Genomic DNA, 19,430 nt, shown 5'->3' on the forward strand with positions numbered 1-19,430 from the left:
CTTCAATGTACCACAGAAGTCTTTATTACAGTAACTCAATGCTGGCAGCAAGACAACTAAAAATGGCTGCAACCACACGATCACACTGTGTACAGACAGAGATAACTATGTACAAAACATCTCCCTTTGTCCTGTGGAGCGCCACCTACTGCACGGGAGGAGCAATGGGTCCTCCCACCCCACACGGTCCACCAAACATCACACTGAGTTCCTCAGTTTGTTTTATGTTCCAGAGTTCGGCGTCTGCATTCATTGTGTTTCCACTTGGCAAGTCCTGGGCTCATTGTCTTCCCAATGATGGAAACGCAGAGCCAGTAGTCATTCACAGTGTGCACCAGAGCACGAAAAAAAGCCTCCGAACTTCAGCAGGAGAACGCTGCTCTCTGCATTTTCCTCTGGTTTCACTCGCACCATCACGCAACTGGGGGAGAAAAGACACCAAGTGCCAGAGAAACCCAGCTGACGGGGCAACATCCCTGGGGAACGTGGGTAGATGACGTTTCAAGTCGGAACCCTTCCATGACTTTAGATTTTAGATTTAGATTTAGAGATACAGCGCAGAAACAGGCCCTTCGGCCCACCGGGTCCGCACCGCCCAGCGATCTCCACACACTAACACTATCCTACACCCACTAGGGACAATTTTTACATTTGCCCAGCCAATTAACCTACAAACCTGTACATCTTTGGAGTGTGGGAGGAAACCGAAGATCTCGGAGAAAACCCACGCAGATCACGGGGAGAACGTACAAACTCCGCAAGTACAGCACCCGTAGTCAGGATCGAACCTGAGTCTCCAGCGCTGCATTTGCTGTAAGGCATCAACTCTACCGCTGCGCCACCGTGCCGCCAGAGTAGAAGTGGGTGTCCAATTGATCGCCCGGTCCAAGATCTGCTGACACCTCTGTTAAACAATCAATTAGGGACAGAAGTGAAGGGATGTAATGCTGAGGCTTTTGAAAGGCACCTGGTCAGACCGCATTTGGAGTATGGTGAGCAGTTTCGGGCCCCATATCTGAGGAAGGATGTGCTGGCTCTGGAGAGGGTCCAGAGGAGGTTTACGAGAATGATCCCAGGAATGATCGGGTTAACATATGATGAGCGTTTGACAGCACTGGGCCTGTACTCACTGGCGTTTAGAAGGAGGATCACATTGAAGCTTACTGTATAGTGAAAGGCGTGGATGGTGTGAATGTGGAGAGGATATTTCCACTAGTGTGAGTGTCTACGACCAGAGACCACAGCTTCAGAATAAAAGGATGTACGTTTAGAAAGGAAATGTGAAGAAATTAATTTTGTCAGAGGGTGGTGAATCTGTAGAATTCACTGCCACAGATGGGTGTGGAGGCCAAGTCAATAGACATTTTTTAAGGTGGAGATTGACAGATTTTTGATTAGTGCGGGTGTCAGGGTTTATGGGAAGAAGGCAGGAACGGGGTCCTGATTGAGAATGATCAGCCATGATGACATTGAATGGTGGTGCTGGCTCGAAGGGCCGAATGGCCTACTCTTGCACTTATTGTCTATTGTCTATTGTCTAATGGGGTTGAGAGGGAAAGATACATCATCCATGATTGACTGGTGGAGTAGACTTGATGGGATATGGCCTAATTCTGCTCCTAGAAGGTCTGAACTTATGAACTGATGAAGTGAAACTTCAGAGCTACCTTCTACCTATAAACAGACTGATTAACAAAAAAAAAGTAATTTTAGTTAAGAAATAGTCATTGTGGGATGATCTCATTAATATAAAGAGCTGAATGAGTTTAGATGTCTGTGGTATCACAAAATGCTGGAGTAACTCAGCAGGTCAGGCATCATCTAGGAGAGAGGGAATGGGTTTAGATCTTTAGATCTCTGTGGGGTAAATCCTGGTGTTACAACCAGCTCCTGAATTCTCTCTCAAAAATTGTTTGGCTCTTTTGCTACTCTGCTGTGAATGTATAATGTTGACCAACGTTAGTATATTCACAGATGTGGACAGTTTTAAATGCTTTGTGCGTTTCCATTCCTAGCATATTACACCCATGGAATAGGTTAGACACCAACCGCTCATCGGGGAATATGCTGTTAATGCAGTTATCCACTCTCGCTGTGGTCCTGCTGATCGCTGGTTACAGTCGTTAAGGCCTTGCTAATGGAGATTGGGAACCATGAGTGGGCAGGAGTCCATGCTCTCAAACAGGGTTTGGTCCATGTCTGGTTGTTGAAGCTTCTGTTCCCTGACAGAAGGCAAGACTGACTTCACAACCCCTTGTTAGACACAAAAACCTGGAGTAACTCAGCGGGCCAGACAACATCTCTGGAGAAAAGGAATAGGTGACGGGGAGAAGGTGCAAACTCCGTACAGACAGCACCCGCAGTCAGGATGGAACCCGGGTCTCTGGCGCTGCAAGGGCTGTAAGGCAGCAACTCCACCACTCAACTCTGCTTCTTATTATGGCTTTGACTTTTCTCTTATACCTGAAATTTTCTCCTGGTGGATTCCAGCTCGTCTCATTTATTTTGCTCCAGGGCTCGGAGGAAGGGTCCAGACAATACAGCTCACCCCCTCCATGACACACTGGTCAACCTGAGGAGCACCTTAAGCAACAGACTGGTCCCACCAAGATGCTGCACAGAACGCCACAGGAGATCCTTCTTCCCTGTGGCTATCAAACTGTACAACTCCCCCCACCCTTCTGTCATGAGGTAGACTTACTGACTCCCCCACCCCCCCACCTCACCAATTTTTGCACATCCCGAATCCTTTCCACTTGTCACTTTTAGATTAGTTTAGCTTAGTTTAGTTTAGTTTAGAGATACAGCGCGGAAACAGGCCCTTTCGGCCCACCGGGTCTGCGCCGACCAGCGATCCCCGCGCATTAACACTATCCTACACCCACTGGGGACAATTTTTACATTTACCAAGCCAATTAACCTACAAACCTGCACGTCTTTGGAGTGTGGGATGAAACCGAAGATCTCAGAGAAAAACCCACGCAGGTCACGGGGAGAACGTACAAACTCCGTACAGACAGTAGTCGGGATGGAACCCGGGTCTCCGGCGCTGCAATGGCTGTAAGGCGGCAACTCTACCGCTGCGCCACCGTGCCGTACCGCACTTTAATTTCATGTTTCATGTATTTTGTGTTTTATGAGTGATAAATTGATTTCCAGATCAATTTCCCTCCTGGGATGAATAAAGTTCGTATCGTATGGTATCGTATGGTATCGTAACATATAGTATAAGTCTCCATGTAAGCATTGGCTTATTGCCAACACATGTCTACAGAGTTATTCCCAAGTGTGTACAGCTCTCGTGTTGACAGTGTGCTCTCTCCCTCACAGCTGGTGCACACGGTCAGTGTGGTGGATAAAGACGAGCCGCAGGGCGGTCATCACTTCTACTTCACGCTGGCTCCAGAGGCGGCCGACAGTCGCCACTTTACCCTCTGGGATATGAAAGGTACTCTTCGGTCATAATCTCCCGGAGCCGCCGAGCTCCTAGATTCGAGAGTTTGAAGATGAGCTTGGTCGGGATTACGCAGTTCAAGGCAGAGTGCTGGCCAATAAGCAGGACACTGATCCAGGTGTCCTGATTATCCATAGGAAGAAAAACTGCAGATGCTGGTTTAAAGCGAAGGTAGACACAAAATGCTGGAGTAACTCGGCGGGTCAGGCAGCATCTCGGGAGGGGAGGAATAGGAGATGTTTCGGGACATGTCATCAGTCTGGAGCGGGGTCTCGCCCCGAAACACCACCCATTCCTTCTCCCCCGAGATGCTGCCTGACCCGCTGAGTTACTCCAGCACTCTGTGAAACGTCACCTATCCACGTTCTCCAAAGATGCTGCCTGACCCGCTGAGTTACTCCAGCACTCTGTGAAACGTCTCCTATCCACGTTCTCCAGAGATGCTGCCTGTCCCGCTGAGTTACTCCAGCACTCTGTGAAACGTCACCTATCCATGTTCTCCACAGATGCTGTCTGACCCGCTGAGTTACTCCAGCATTGTGTGACTACTGTCCTTATTGTGCAAATATTTCAAGAATGAGTTGGCAAGGTTCAGGGAGGTGGCATGGGCCATGGATCTGTTGCAGCATGTGATGGATTGCTGTGGATCAAGGCTGCCCGGGAGCCTGAAGTAGATGTGCATCTTGACCAGACTCTCGAAGCACTTCAAATGATGAAAAAGCTACCCCTTGTAGTGATGAGTAAAGATTGTAACTTGTGTCTCTGCAGCAGATTTCCAACTTGTCCAAAACTCTTATTCACAGCAAAGAGTGATATTGACCCTCAGTTCTGGCAGCAATGGAAACAAAGTGCAGTTTGATTCAACATTCCTGCAATGGGACAGTTATCCCAACTTGTTAAACCTTCAAAGATAGACACCAAACGCTGGAGTAACTCAGTGGAACAGGCAGCATCTCAGGAGAGAAGGAATGGGTGACGTTTCGGGTCGGGACCCTTCTTCAGACTGATGTCAGGGGAGCGGGTGGTACATAGGTAAGGAAGTGTGTAAATAAGGAAATGCAAGGTGTGAAAACAGGTCAAAGGAAATGCAGATCAAGGAAAATGTAGAATAGATCATTGTTAGTATGGATAAGGTAACAACAGAGCAGAAATAAAATGTAGTCGGAGACAGAAAGTGGTTGGAGAACTGGGAAGGGGGAGGGGATGGAGGGAAAGCAAGGTTATTTGAAGTTAAACCTTCATGTGTAAACATAAAGGATTAGCCAGTGTGTCGGGAATAGTCTCATTTGTCCTTATTTAGAGTTCAATTGGTGTTCTTATCTGATTACACATTAATCTTCCCCATCATCACCGTAGGGAAATCAGTTCATGCCAGCGCAAAGCCTCTGCTTCCCTCTCCCTTTGCATTATATTAATTACATTGTTCTCCCTTGCCACTGGACTACGTACTGGCAGTGGAGGACGTGCAGTGAGATTTGATCTTTGGGTTTGTCTTAGAGGTTTAGGTTTATTATTATTGTCATGTGTACCGAGGTACCGGTGCTCCTCAACCTACGGTGGGGTTACGCTCCGAGAAACCCATCGTAAACAGAAAATACCGTACGTCGAAATGCATTTAATACAGCTGATCACGTGGCCGGTAGCGAGCTGCGGCTCACTGCACATCGCTGCCGTTTGTACCATCGCAAAGTCAAAATATCGCAAGTCGAAGCATCGTAAGGCGGGGAGCATCTGTACATGGAACATGGAACGTGGAACATTGAACATGGAACGTGGAACATGGAACGTGGGACATGGAACATGGAACATGGAACATGGAACATTGAACAATGAACATGGGACATGGAACATGGAACATGGAACATGGAACATGGAACATAGAACATGGAACGTGGAACGTGGAATGTGGAACGTGGAACATGGAACATTGAACGTTGAACATGGAACATGGAACGTGGAACGTGGAACGTGGAACATGGAACATGGAACATTGAACATGGAACATGGAACATACGTGGAACGTGGAACATGGAACATTGAACATGGAACATGGAACATGGAACATGGAACGTGGAACATGGAACGTGGAACATGGAACATGGAACATTGAACATGGAACATGGAACATGGAACATGGAACGTGGAACGTGGAACGTGGACCGTGGAACATGGAACATGGAGCATTGAACGTGGAACATGGAACATGGAACATGGAACATTGAACATGGAATATGGAACATTGAACAGTGCAGCACAGGAATGGGCTCTTCGGCCCACAATGTTGTGCTGAACATGATGCCATGTTACACTGATCTCATCTGCCTGTACATGATCCATATCCCTCTATTCCCTGCACTTCCATGTGCCCATCCAAAAGCCTCTTAAATGCCACTATGCTATCTGCCTCCACCACCACCCCCGGCAGCGTGCTCCAGGCCCCCACCACTCTCTGTGTAAGAATCCTGCCACGCACATCTCCATTAAACTTCACCCCTCACATCTGATGGAACTGGTAGAACAGCAGCCTCGCAGCGCCAGAGACCTGGGTTCAATCCTGACCTCAGGTGCTGTCTGTGTGGAGTTTGCACCTTCTCCCTGTGACCGTGTGGGCTTCTTCCGGGTGCTCTGGTTTCCTCCCGTCTACCAAAGACACGTGGGTTTGTCGGTTAATTGGCCTCCGAAAATTGCCCGCTCGTGGGATAACACGGAACATGAAAGTGGGATAACGTGGAACTAATGTAAATGGGTGATCGGCTGTCGGCGTTGGCTCGGTGTGTCAGACGGAATGATTACACACAATCAAATCAGACAACATGACAGCTAAACGCAATCAGGCCAAACTCGTACAATAAGTGAAGCAAAGTGCAAAATATAATTCTCAGCATTGTAGCGCACCATTTCCAGAGTCCAATGCCCGCAATGTGGTGGCAAGGAAACACCGACCGTCGCCCGGGATATGCCCATGGAGGAGGTGATGGAGACCTTCGCCTTCCTGGCGGTGATCGCCCAGTTGATGTCCCTGATCATCGACACGTTTTATTCCAATAAGGAAGTTTTTCTAAGGGATATTTTAAAAATACGGTTTCTTCATCCTGGTGTCAGCTGCTCGATACAAAGAGAATGATGCAAAACCTGCCGTGGAGATTAAGCGACTGGGGAAGAAGTTCCATTTTGTTCGCTCCAAGATTGACTCTGACCTTGATGTGATGTGCAGGGAACGGAAGGAATTTGATGAAGAAGGTGGATGCAGAATGTACAGATCACAGCATTCTGGCACAAGGTTCCAGGGGTCAATATCCACAATGAGGTAAAATGGATTGTACCGGGGCTTATGGATGGATCGTTCAGCCGGACGAGGAGACGAGAGGGATGTCGATTCGCTGGAACTGCTCCAGTACATCGAGCTCAGCGCTCAGGGCTGACCAGACTTTGAACTTTGAATATTGGCACCAAAAAATGGCGGCGCCCACATGTGTAATATATGCACAATGCATTTCACTATGCAGTTGCATACGGGACAAATCGTGGGCTTGGCCATCCCTCGAGGTCGAGGATGATGGTCTATGTTCCGATGGCAGAACCAAGATGCCTGTGCGTGTGTTTGTTTAACGTGTACTTGATGTTGCACTCCAAGAAAAACACGCTCCTTCACAAATCAATCAACTAATTCCAACGGCAAGGGAACACCAAGACGACTGGAGCTCTTGGATAATTGGACAATTAGGACAAATAAAGCACTATTGATTGGCTATTGCAGCGTGATAAGAGAGGGGATCCGTATTGTCACCCATTCCTTCCATCCAGAGATGCTGCCTGTGCCGCTGAGTTACTCCAGCATTTTGTGTCCATCTTCAGTGTAAACCAGCACCTGCAGTTCCTTCCTCCACATATTGTGGGGCTGAGCTGCCACACAGCGGCCACAGTCGAGCCTCTGTGTCATCGCTGTACTCTGCACATTACTGTGTGGAAAGAAAACAGATCTGTCATCTCAGCCTTATTGTTAGTTCCCCTCTTCAAACCCTGCATGGATTTTTTATCATTGTGAAAGGCAGGGAGCACTTGGGTGAATAGCTCAGGGGGTTCGATATTACGTGTAATTAGAAACAAGAACTTTTATATTCACTGGGAAAAAAAAGAATGTTCTGTACGCTTTCTAATCAAATTGAATAGCACTATACATAAATCCAATCAAGCCAATCTCAAGTACAGTAAGTAAAGCAAAGAGAAAGATGCAGATTGGAGAATATGGTTCACGTCAGTGTCGAGCCCCAGTTCGAGAGACCACAAAGTCTGAAGGAGGGTCTCGACCCGAAACGTCACACATTCCTTCTATCCAGAGATCCTGGCTGTCCCACTGAGTGACTCCAGCATCTTGTGTCTATCTTTGGCATAAACCAGCCCCTGCAGTTCCTTCCTGCACAACAGTTTGATCTTTGATGAATGATGTGATTTTAAAATGGAAGCTAGAGTAGGAATGGGGCAAATGATTTCTGTGAGCAGAGGTCCGAGGCAAAGGGTGTGGTCTAAAATCAGGCTGATTGGTTAGAGAACAGTGAAAACATCAAAAATCTGGACTGCCCTTTCCCTTAATGGTGGACAAAACTGGGGCTCTATTGAAGATTTTCTTCAAGGGGAGGGGGAGAGGGGGAGGGAAGAAGGGAGGGGGGAAAGATGGAGGGGGGAGGGGGGAGGGGGGAGGGGGGAGAGGGGAGGGGGAGAGGAGAGGGGGGGGGGAGAGGAGAGGAGGCTGCACCAATGAGAGGTTTGGGCCCAACGGGTCCACTTGCTCTAGTTATACACAAATCTTATAAAATCTACTCTCATGCTCCGGAGAAAACAATCCCGGTTGATCCAAACTCCCGTTACCCATTCCTTCTATCCAGAGATGCTGCCTGAGTTACTCCAGCTTTTTGTGTCGATCTCCCGTTATAACTAATGTCCTCTCTTCAAGGCAGCATTCTGGTGAGCTCCTCCTGCACCTGTTCCAAAGCCTCCACACCCTTCCTGCAATGGGGCGTCGAGAACTGCACACAATACTCCAACTGTGGCCGAACCAAAGCAATGTGCTTCTGCCACATGGCATGCCAACTCAATGCCCCATCAGCACTCTATTTGTGCTATTGATTTAAATTTAATGTTGTCAGCTTCTTAACTCTATTTTAAGGGGCATTTCAAAACGATAAAGACTCTCTGACAGAGGGGGGTGGGGTAGGGGCCTCAGGATCTGCTGCTCACTTGACCATGCTGGACAAGTGGGCTCAATGCTTCCCGACGGGCCGCGACTAGACTGGGAGCGCGGCCGGAGGCCGTTATCGAGGCGCCGCGGTCTCGATGCCTCCCGGATCGCCGCGTAGAATCCATGGTCAGGGCCTGGCCAGAGCATCGAGGGTAGAAGCCCGGGTCGGGCGAAGCAGCCGACGGAGCCCGCGAAGGCGTGATGTGGGGCGTCGACAGCGGTGGGGCCTCATGGTGAAGCCTCGAGACGATGGGGCCTCGGCGGTGGTGAAGCCTCAATGAGATCGTGGAGGACCACCGTGAAAGGGGGGAGGTGAAGAACAATGGAGGAGCCGGCTTGGGACGACTGCTGTGTGGGGGGTGGGGAAACAAAAGGGGGAGCCGGGTAGTTTGTAGCTTTGTCAGCGCCACATGCAAGCAAAGAATCTCAGTGTGCCTAGTCACACGTGACAATAAAGTATTCCTATTCCTAATTGTCCAGCTCTCTGTGTCCAGTAACAATTCTCATCTGCATTCAGTGGAAGACCACAGGCAGTGGCACCAGATTATACAGATGCTCCTCCACGTACGGTGCTTCCACGTACGATGTTTCGACTTTACGCTGGCTGCAAACGTGATACACATTCAGCAGAAACCACACATCGAGTTTTGAATCTTGATCTTTTCCCGGGTTTTCCCTGGACTGGCAGACCTGTCCGCCGCTCAGACTGGCAGTGTCGTACGCGGTACGATACTCTCCCGTGATGCCGGGCAATGGCAGCGAGTCGTAGCTTCCAGTCAGCCACGATTGGGAGCTGCCACGGCGATGATGTTAGGTAGGTTAGGTGGCTGTGATGTTCTGTAGGTTAGGTGGCTATGATGTTGGGTAGGTTAGGTGGCTATGTTGTTGGGTAGGGTAGGGTAGGCTAGACTATGATATTGGGTAGGTTAGGTGGCTATGATATTCTGTAGGTTAGGTGGCTATGATGTTGGGTAGGGTAGGTGGCTATGATGTTCTGTAGGTTAGGTGGCTATGATGTTGGGTAGGGTAGGTGGCTGTGATGTTGGGTAGGGTAGGTGGCTGTGATGTTGGGTAGGGTAGGTGGCTATGATGTTCTGTAGGTTAGGTGGCGATGATGTTGGGTAGGTTAGGTGGCTGTGATGTTGGGTAGGGTAGGTGGCTGTGATGTTGGGTAGGTTAGGTGGCTGTGATGTTGGGTAGGGTAGGTGGCTATGATGTTGGGTAGGTTAGGTGGCGATGATGTTGGGTAGGGTAGGTGGCTGTGATGTTGGGTAGGTTAGGTGGCGATGATGTTGGGTAGGGTAGGTGGCTATGATGTTGGGTAGGTTAGGTGGCTGTGATGTTGGGTAGGTTAGGTGGCTGTGATGTTGGGTAGGTTAGGTGGCGATGATGTTGGGTAGGTTAGGTGGCGATGATGTTGGGTAGGTTAGATGTATTAAATGCATTTTCGACTTACGATATTTTCGATTTACGATGGGTTTATGGGAACATAACCCCATCGTAAGTCATGGAGCACCTGTCCATGATTTCTGCTTTCCTGCTGATGTGGAAACGTAACTATTTGTTCAGGCTAGTTCACCGCAATGGCTGATCCCATTCTAACTTAATAGCAATGCTGCTCACACCTGGCAAAACATTTCCTCGTTCTTTCTCATCAGTAATAGCCCCAACCCCAATGCCTGGAAACAGAATTTTAATTTGCAATTTGAATTTCCAGGGGGACTTGAAGTTCACAGCTTCTGCACAGAAAATGGGAATTCACAAACGCATTGGGCAAGGCAGCTGGAGTGGATAAATACAGGAACACATGCATTTTCATGGTTCGCAGTGGTCACAGGAACTGAGCAGGAATAAATTGAGAATTCCCTGGTGTATTTGAAGAACAAAACTTGTTATTATGTAAACATAATTGTAAAGTCGTTTGCCTAGAAATTGGATTTCTTTTGTTATTGGTGCACTGACTGTCAATGTGCACAGCATTGATATATTACTTTAGAGTGGCCAAAAGCTCTGAACCTAGTTGGACATAACTTCCAACAACCTACTGTGCACCAAGCTAAGGTGGACTTCATCACATAAAGGAAAACTCCATGGATAGCCTTGCAGCAAAAAGTCCTTTGAGGTAGGGACTATCCCAACGTTTAAAAAACAGTTAGACAGGTTCATGGATAGGACGGGTTTGGAGGGATACGGGCCAAAGTGCATGCAGGGGGGACTAGTGTAGCTGGGACATGTTGGCCGGTGTGGGCAAGTTGGGCCGAAGGGCCTGTTTCCACACTGCGTTGTTCTATGACTCTCCATGACAAAAACCACAGGAACAGAAAACCGTAAATGTAGCACTGCTGTTCAAGAGGGAGAGAGAAAACGGAAAGCTGCCAGTCCCTTAGTCTATCATCTATTGTGAGAATGTGAAATCCGATAGTAAGGCCATGGCAGGACAATCAGAAATTCATAATCCAGTCAAGCAGTGTTACTATGGTGTGATGAATGGGGAATTCACTAGATTTAGTTTAGTTTAGTTTAGTTTAGTTTAGTTTAGTTTAGTTTAGTTTAGTTTAGTTTAGTTTAGTTTAGTTTAGTTTAGTTTAGTTTAGTTTAGTTTAGTTTAGTTTAGTTTAGTTTAGTTTAGTTTAGAGATACAGCGCAGAAACAGGCCCTTCGGCCCACCGGGTCCGCGCCGACCAGCGATTCCCGCACACTAACACCTAGGGCTTAAAATGTTTGGAACATTGGGACATTGAACGTAGAACACTGAACATAGAATGAACATGGGACAGTAGAGCAGAGGAACAAGCCCTTTGGTCCAAACGTGTCATAACGTCATAGAATGATACAGCATGGAAACAGGCCCTTCTGCCCAACGCCCACACCGGCCAACATGTCCCAGCTACACTAGTCCCACCTGCCTGCATTTGGTCCATATCCCTCCAAACCTGTCCTATCCATGTACCTATCTAACTGTTTCTTAAATGTTGGGATAGTCCCAGCCTCAACTACCTCATCTGGCAGCTTGTTCCATACACCCACCACCCTTTGCGTGAATACGTCACCCCTCAGATTCCCATTAAATCTTTTCCCCTTCACCTTAAACCTGTGTCCTCTAGTCCTCAATTCGCCTACTCTGGGCAAGAGAGCGTGCATCTACCCAATCTATTCCTCTCATCATTTTATACACCTCTATAACATCACGCCTCATCCTCCTGCGCTCCAAGGTATAGAGTCCCAGCCTACTCAACCTCTCCCTGTAGCTCACACCCTCTAGTCCTGGCAACAAGCTCGTAAAGGTAATTTATCCTCAGATGGGTTTCATCCAGCTTGGTAGGAGATTAGGAACCTGTGAGGAGAGTCCTGAGGAAGGGAAATTAATGAGGAATTGGATTTTAGAGACACAAATTAAAACAGTAAGTTCAAATGGGGTCAGGGTACATAAAGATAATTTAAAAAAATAAATCTAGAGACACTGCATCAAATTACACATTGTATCCTCAACGGGGTGGTTAAGTTAATGACACAAATAGTTGTAAATGGGTGAATTCTAATCACCATCTAATCACCGTTATAGAAACATGGCTGCAGGGTGTCGACAGCTGGGAACTAAATATTCGGGTGTATTCAATGTGCGGGAAGGACAGGCAGAAAGAGACAGGGGGTGGGATAGAGCTGTGAACTGTAGAATAGTCAAGAAGGATCTCACTTTAGCAGATAGACACAAAAAGCTGGAGTAACTCAGCGGGTCAGACAGCATCTCTGGAGAAAAGGCAATAGGTGGCCTTTAACTTTTACCATTGCACCGTTTTCCCTTGATGAGCTCCTATTACATCAGGAACTCTCTGTTCCATCTCGTCACTTTACATGCTGCTTGTATTCAGTTTAGTTTAGTGTAGAGATACAGCGCGGAAACAGGCCCTTTGGCACACCGAGTCCGCACCGACCAGTGATCCCCGCACACTAACACTATCCGACACACACTAGGGACAATTTACACTGACACCAAGCCAATTAACCTACAAACCTGCACGCCGTTGGAGTGTAGGAGGAAACCGAAGATCTCTGAGAAATCCCACGCAGGTCATGGGGAGAACGTACAAACTCCGTACAGACAGCACCCGTAGTCGGGATGGAACCCGGGTCTCCGGCGCTGCAAGCGCTGTAAGGCAGCAACTATACCGCTGCGCCACCGTGCCGCCCTGCTTGATATCATAGCTTTGACTTTTCTCTTACTCCTGCAATTTTCTCCTCATGGATTCCCACTCAACTCTCATTTATTTTTCTCCAGAGGTCCGAAGAAGGGTCTCGGCCCAGAACCCATTCCTCATCTCCAGAGATGCTGTCTGACCCGCTGAGTTACTCCAGCTTTATGTGTCTATCTTTGGTTTAAACCAGCGCCTGCAGTTCCTTCCTGCACACTTCACCTCAGCAGGTAGTGGTGTAGAAATGGAATCAGTGTGAGGGGAGCTGATGAGCAGCCAAGGGGGAGGAAAGCATTGATGAGGGGTCTGTAGCAAATGAAACATCCATGTAGCTGTTAGAGCAGTAATCATGGGGGGACCTATAGAGTGGGAAAATCAAATAGACGCCAGTGATGGAGAATAAGAAAAGAAGGGTCTCGCCCCCAAACGTCACCCATTCCTTCTCTCCTGAGATGCTGCCTGACCTGCTGAGTTACTCCAGCATTTTGTGAAATAAATACCAGTGATGGAAAGAATGAATTCCTGGAATGTTTACAAGATGAATTGTGAGATCAGACACACTGAGGAACAGGCTATTTTACATTCAGGGTTAAGTGTTTTATTGACATGTGTCCTGAAATGGAACAATGAAATTCTTACTTGCAGCAGCACAATGGAAATGTAAACATTGTACTCTGTAAACATCACGGTGGCGCAGCGGTAGAGTTGCCGCCTTGCAGCGGCAGAGACCCGGCTTCAATAGACAATAGACAATAGACAATAGGTGCAGGAGTAGGCCATTCAGCCCTTCGAGCCAGCACCACCATTCAATGCGATCATGGCTGATCACTATCAATCAGTACCCCGTTCCTGCCTTCTCCCCATACCCCCTCACTCCGCTATCCTTAAGAGCTCTATCCAGCTCTCTCTTGAAAGCATCCAACGAACTGGCCTCCACTGCCTTCTGAGGCAGAGAATTCCACAACTTCGATGGAGTTTGCACGTTCTCCCCATGACCGCGTGGGTTTTCTCCGAGAGCTTGAATTTCCTCCCACCTTCCAAAGGCGTGCAGGTTGGTAGGTTAATTGGCTTGGTATAAATGTAAATTGTCTCTAGTGTGTGTAGAGTGGTGTTAATGTGCAGGGATCGCTGGTCGGTGCAGATTCAGTGGGCCAAAGGGCCTGTTTCCATGCTAAACTAAACCATAATAAACAACAAAAGAAATTGCAATATATAAATAATCAAACAACCAATAATGGTACTAAGAAAAATCAATGCCCCCACATGTCTAGGTAGTTCAGATCTTTTTTTTTCACTTAAGCTTTTATTGAGTTTTCACAGAGATATAGACAGATCAGAACAACAACATCAACATAAATAAAATAAGAAAAATAATACATTAAAAAAAAAATTATAATAAAATGGTGGATGGAGTGTTTAATTGCCTGATCGTTGTCAGGAAGAAGCTGCTGTTTTCAGGCTCCTGTACCTTGTTGCTGATGGTAGGGGTGAAATGAGAGTGTGGGCAGGGTGGTGTGGGTCTCTGATGATTCTCGTTGCCTTTATTGAGGCAGAGACTTTGATGATGTGGTGGTGAGTACCCGTGATGGACTGCGCAGTGTTCACTGCTCTAAATGTCAACTTATTTACATCGGCGAAACCAAACGCAGGCTCGGCGATCGCTTCGCTCAACACCTGCGCTCAGTCCACATTAACCAATCTGATCTCCCGGTGGCTGAGCACTTCAACTCCCCCTCCCATTCCCAGTCTGACCTTTCCGTCATGGGCCTCCTCCAATGCCATAGTGAGTCCCACCGGAAATTGGAGGAACAGCACCTCATATTTCGCCTGGGCAGTTTGCAGCCCAGTGGTATGAACATCGACTTCTCCAACTTTAGATAGTTCCTCTGTCCCTCTCTTCCCCTCCCCCTTCCTAGATCATCCACTGTCTTCCTGTCTCCACCTATATCCTTCCTTTGTCCCACCCCCCTGACATCAGTCTGAAGAAGGGTCTCGACCCAAAACGTCACCCATTCCTTCTCTCCAAGATGCTGCCTGACTTGCTGAGTTACTCCAGCATTTTGTGAATAATCATCACTTTAGGCAATCTTTTCCATTCCTGAACTGGGCTGGGCTTGTATTCACTTGAATTTAGAAAGATGAGAGGGGATCCTATAGAAACATATAAAATTCTTAAAGGACCGGACAGGCTAGATGCAGGAAAAATGTTCCCGATGTTGGGGGAGTCGAGATCCAGGGGTCACAGTTTAAGAATAAAGGGGAGGCCATTTAGGACTGAGAAGACGAAAAAACTTTTTCACCCAGGGAGTTGTAAATCTGTGGAATTATCTGCCACAGAGGACAGTGGAGGCCAATTCACTGGACGTTTTCAAGAAGGAGTTAAATAGAGCTCTTAGAGCTAAAGGAATAAAGGGATAAGGAGAGAAAGCAGGAACGGGGTATTGATTTTGGATGATCAGCCAGCCATGATCATATTGAATGGCAGTGCTGGCTCAAAGGGCTGAATGGCCTACTCCTGCACCTATTTTCTATGTTTCTCTGTTTCTATTCCTGGCCGTTCGAGCAGCCGAGCGGCCTTTGATGCAACAGTCAAGAGTTCAAGAGATGCAGCATTGTGCTCAGAGAAAAAAATAATTGTAATTCTTATCATATCATATCATATCATATATATACAGCCGGAAACAGGCCTTTTCGGCCCTCCAAGTCCGTGCCGCCCAGCGATCCCCGTACATTAACACTATCCTACACCCACTAGGGACAATTTTTACATTTACCCAGCCAATTAACCTACATACCTGTACGTCTTTGGAGTGTGGGAGGAAACCGAAGATCTCGGAGAAAACCCACGCAGGTCACGGGGAGAACGTACAAACTCTTGTATTGAAGAGAATTATTGGGTGGTGATATGATGAATGGTGGAACCAGGGACTACAATCTCAGTATAGGAAACCACAATAGTATCGGGGCCAGGTCGGCTGGGGTAAGATTTAAGATTGGGAAATATATTAAGAGACCTGGCAGCGGCTAGCATTTTAAGAAATAAGAAAGGATTTGCAACAGATATATATTCCCTTGAAGCACAAAAACACAGCATCGTATGTGGTCCAACTGCAGATGACAGGCAAAATTAATGGGAGTAAAAAAAATCCAAGAAAGGCCTTATTATCTTGCCAGAAAAAGCAATAAATCTGAGGATTGGTCAATGCTTTAGAATTCATCAATAATAACCAAGAAATTGATAAAGAGAAGAAAAAAAGAGCTATGAGAATAAACTGGATTGCCACATAAAGGAACAGACTGTAAGAGTTTCAGTCAGTTTGGAGAAAGGGAAAGAGCGAGCAGGCATGAAGGTTAGTCTCCCACTGACTGAGAGGGAGAATCTATGATAAAATAGTGATGGAATTAACCAAATACTTTGTTGCTTGCCCCCAGGGATGGAGGCAATAAAGAGCTGAAATATACAGGAGAACCAAGTGTCAATTGGATGAGCTAAAGACACTAGGAATAGTAAAGAAATTTGCAAATGAAGAAGTCAGTGAGCTCGAAGAGTATAAAGCCCAACAACCTGCAGTTTATGGACACAAAATGCTGGAGTAACTCAGCGGGACAGGCAGCACCTCTGGAGAGAAGGGATGGGTGACGTTTTGAGTCGAGATCCTTCTTCAGACTGTACCCAAAATGTCACCCATTCCTTATCTCCAGAGATGCTGCCTGACCTGCTGAGTTACTCCAGCATTTTACATAGAAACATAGAAAATAGGTGCAGGAGTAGGCCATTCGGTCCTTCGAGCCTGCACCACCATTCAATATGATCATGGCTGATCATCCAGCTCAGTAATCTGTACCTGCCTTCTCTCCATACCCCCTGGTCCCTTTATCCACAAGGGCCACATCTAACTCCCTCTTAAATATAGCCGATGAACTGGCCTCAACTACCTTCTGTGGCAGAGAATTCCACAGAAAATAGACAATAGACAATAGACAATAGGTGCAGGAGGAGGCCATTCGGCCCTTCGAGCCAGCACCGCCATTCAATGTGATCATGGCTGATCATTCTCAATCAGTATCCCGTTCCTGCCTTCTCCCCATACCCATTCTCCCCATTTTGTGTCTACCTTCGGTGTAAACCAGCATCTGCAGTTCCTTCTTACGCATCCTGCAGTTTATATCCCAGAGTTTAAAAAGAACTACCTATTGAGATTGTGAACATTCTGGTTAACATTTTACAATGTCGCACTGAGTCACTGCAGCTTTCTGTGTCTATCCACTGGACTGTAAGCTGCCCAAGTGAAATATGAGGTGCTGTTCCTCCAATTAGCATTTGCCCTCACTCTGACAAAGGAGGAGGCCCAGGACAGAAAGGTCAGTGTGGGAATGGGAGGGGGAGTTAAAGTGTTTGGCAACTGGGAGATCACGTAGGCCAAGGCGGACTGAGCGAAGGTTTTCAGCTAAACGATCGCCCATTCTGCGCTTGGTCTCGCCGATATAGAGGAGTCCACACCTGGAACAGTGGATACAGTAGATGAAAGGACTGTTGGGGTCCCTGGATAGAGTCGAGGGAGGAGGTATATGGACAGGTGTTGCATCTCCTGCTTTCTCGGGGGGGGGGGGGGGGAGGGATGGTTTTGGGTGGGAAGGGATGAGTTAACCAGGGAGTTGCGGAGTGACCAGTCTCTGCGGAAAGCGTAAAGGGGTGGAAATGGGAAGTGACTTGTGGTTGGATCCAGTTGGAGGTGGCGAAAATATCGGACGATTATGTGCTGCATATGACAGCTGATGAAGTGAAAGGTGAGGACTAGGGGGACTCTGTCTCTGTTGTGACTGAGAGGAGGGGGGAAGAGCAGAGCTGCGGAATGCCCAGGAGACACGTGCGAGGGCCTCATCTATGATAGAAGTGGGGAAAGCTCGTTCGCTGAAGCACCAGCCAGTAGGGTGGATGATGGGGATGCAGAGCATTTGGAGTTTCTGACCGTTTTGATAAGAAGATATAGAACTGAGATGAGGAAAAACTTTTTCAGTCAGAGAGTTGTAAATCTGTGGAATTCTCTGCCTCAGAAGGCTGTGGAGGCCAATTCTCTGAATGTATTCAAGAGAGAGCTAGATAGAGCTCTTAAGGATAGCGGAGTCAGGGGGTATGGGGAGAAGGCGGGAACGGGGTACTGATTGAGAATGATCAGCCATGATCACATTGAATGGCGGTGCTGGCTCGAAAGGCCGAATGGCCTCCTCCTGCACCTATTGTCTATTGTCTATTGTCTAATACAACATATGGAAGTTGGTTAAGACATGGACTGAGCGATGGCGATCAGGAATAAGAACAGGAGTTAACTGGTCCATCTCAAGTTGACAAGCAATGACTAGTGGAGGACCACAAGGATCAAGACCTAAGCCCCAATTATTCACAAGGCAGACACAAAATGCTGTAGTAATGCTCCAGCATCTCTGGAGAGAAGGAATGGGTCGAGACCCTTCTTCAGACTTTGTGGTCTCTCGAACTGGTGCTCGACACTGACGTGAACCATATTCTCCAATCTGCATCTTTCTCTTTGCTGTACTTACTGTACTTGAGATTGGCTTGATTGGATTTATGTATAGTGCTATTCAATTTGATTAGAAAGCGTACAGAACATTCTTTTTTTTCCAGTGGATATAAAAGTTCTTGTTTCTAATTACACATAATATCAAACCCCCTGAGCTATTCATCCAAGTGCTCCCTGCCTCCCCACAATGATAAAAAATCCATGCAGGGTTTGAAGAGGGGAACTAACAATAAGGCTGAGATGACAGATCTGTTTTCTTTCCACACAGTAATGTGCAGAGTACAGCGATGACACAGAGGCTCGACTGTGGCCGCTGTGTGGCAGCTCAGCCCCACAATATGTGGAGGAAGGAACTGCAGACGCTGGTTTACACTGAAGATGGACACAAGATGCTGGAGTAACTCAGCGGGACAGGCAGCATCTCTGGATGGAAGGAATGGGTGACATACCTTCAAACTCAGACTGAATCTGAAGAAGGGTCTCGACCCGAAACTCACCAATTCCTTCTCTCCAGAGACATTGCCTGTCCCGCTGAGTTACTCCACCCTTTTTTTTCTATCTTTGGTTTAAACCAGCACTTGCAGTTCCTTCCTGACCCCCAATTAACTTCAGTTAGTTCCTCTGTCCCTCCCTTTCCCCTCCCCCTTCCCAGTTCTCCCACTGTCTTCATGTCTCCCACTACAACCTATCTTTCCCCCCACCCCTCCCCTGACATCAGTCTGAAGAAGGGTCACGACCCGAAACGTCACCCATTCCTTCTCTTCTGAAATGCTGCCTGTCCCGCTGAGTTACTCCAGCATTTTGTGATACACCCAATTATTCATAATCTGTACTGCAAGTAAACTGGAGGGGGGGGGGGGCAAATGTGACATCTCAAGGTTTGCTAATGCCGTTGGAATGTAGAGTAAGTATTGATAAAGATGTACAGAGGATTCAGGGAGACATGGACAAGTGGGCAAGACTGTGGCATATCGGGTACAATGAGGATAAATACATAGTTAGCCATTTTG

At 47.4% G+C, this 19,430-nt stretch overlaps 1 protein-coding gene across 1 annotated transcript in view; it reads left to right on the forward strand.

Annotated features, from left to right (window-relative positions):
• The window catches only part of cdh22 (cadherin 22), an 882,037-nt gene that overhangs the window by 805,480 nt on the left and 57,127 nt on the right, over positions 1-19,430 (forward strand). The window contains exon 10 of the mRNA XM_078418609.1: positions 3,331-3,448. Within this exon, the coding sequence (XP_078274735.1) occupies positions 3,331-3,448 (118 nt within the window). The remainder of the gene's footprint in view (positions 1-3,330; positions 3,449-19,430) is intronic.

Source organism: Rhinoraja longicauda, chromosome 22 (genome assembly GCF_053455715.1).
Source record: "Rhinoraja longicauda isolate Sanriku21f chromosome 22, sRhiLon1.1, whole genome shotgun sequence".
NCBI classification, from domain to species: domain Eukaryota; kingdom Metazoa; phylum Chordata; class Chondrichthyes; order Rajiformes; family Arhynchobatidae; genus Rhinoraja; species Rhinoraja longicauda.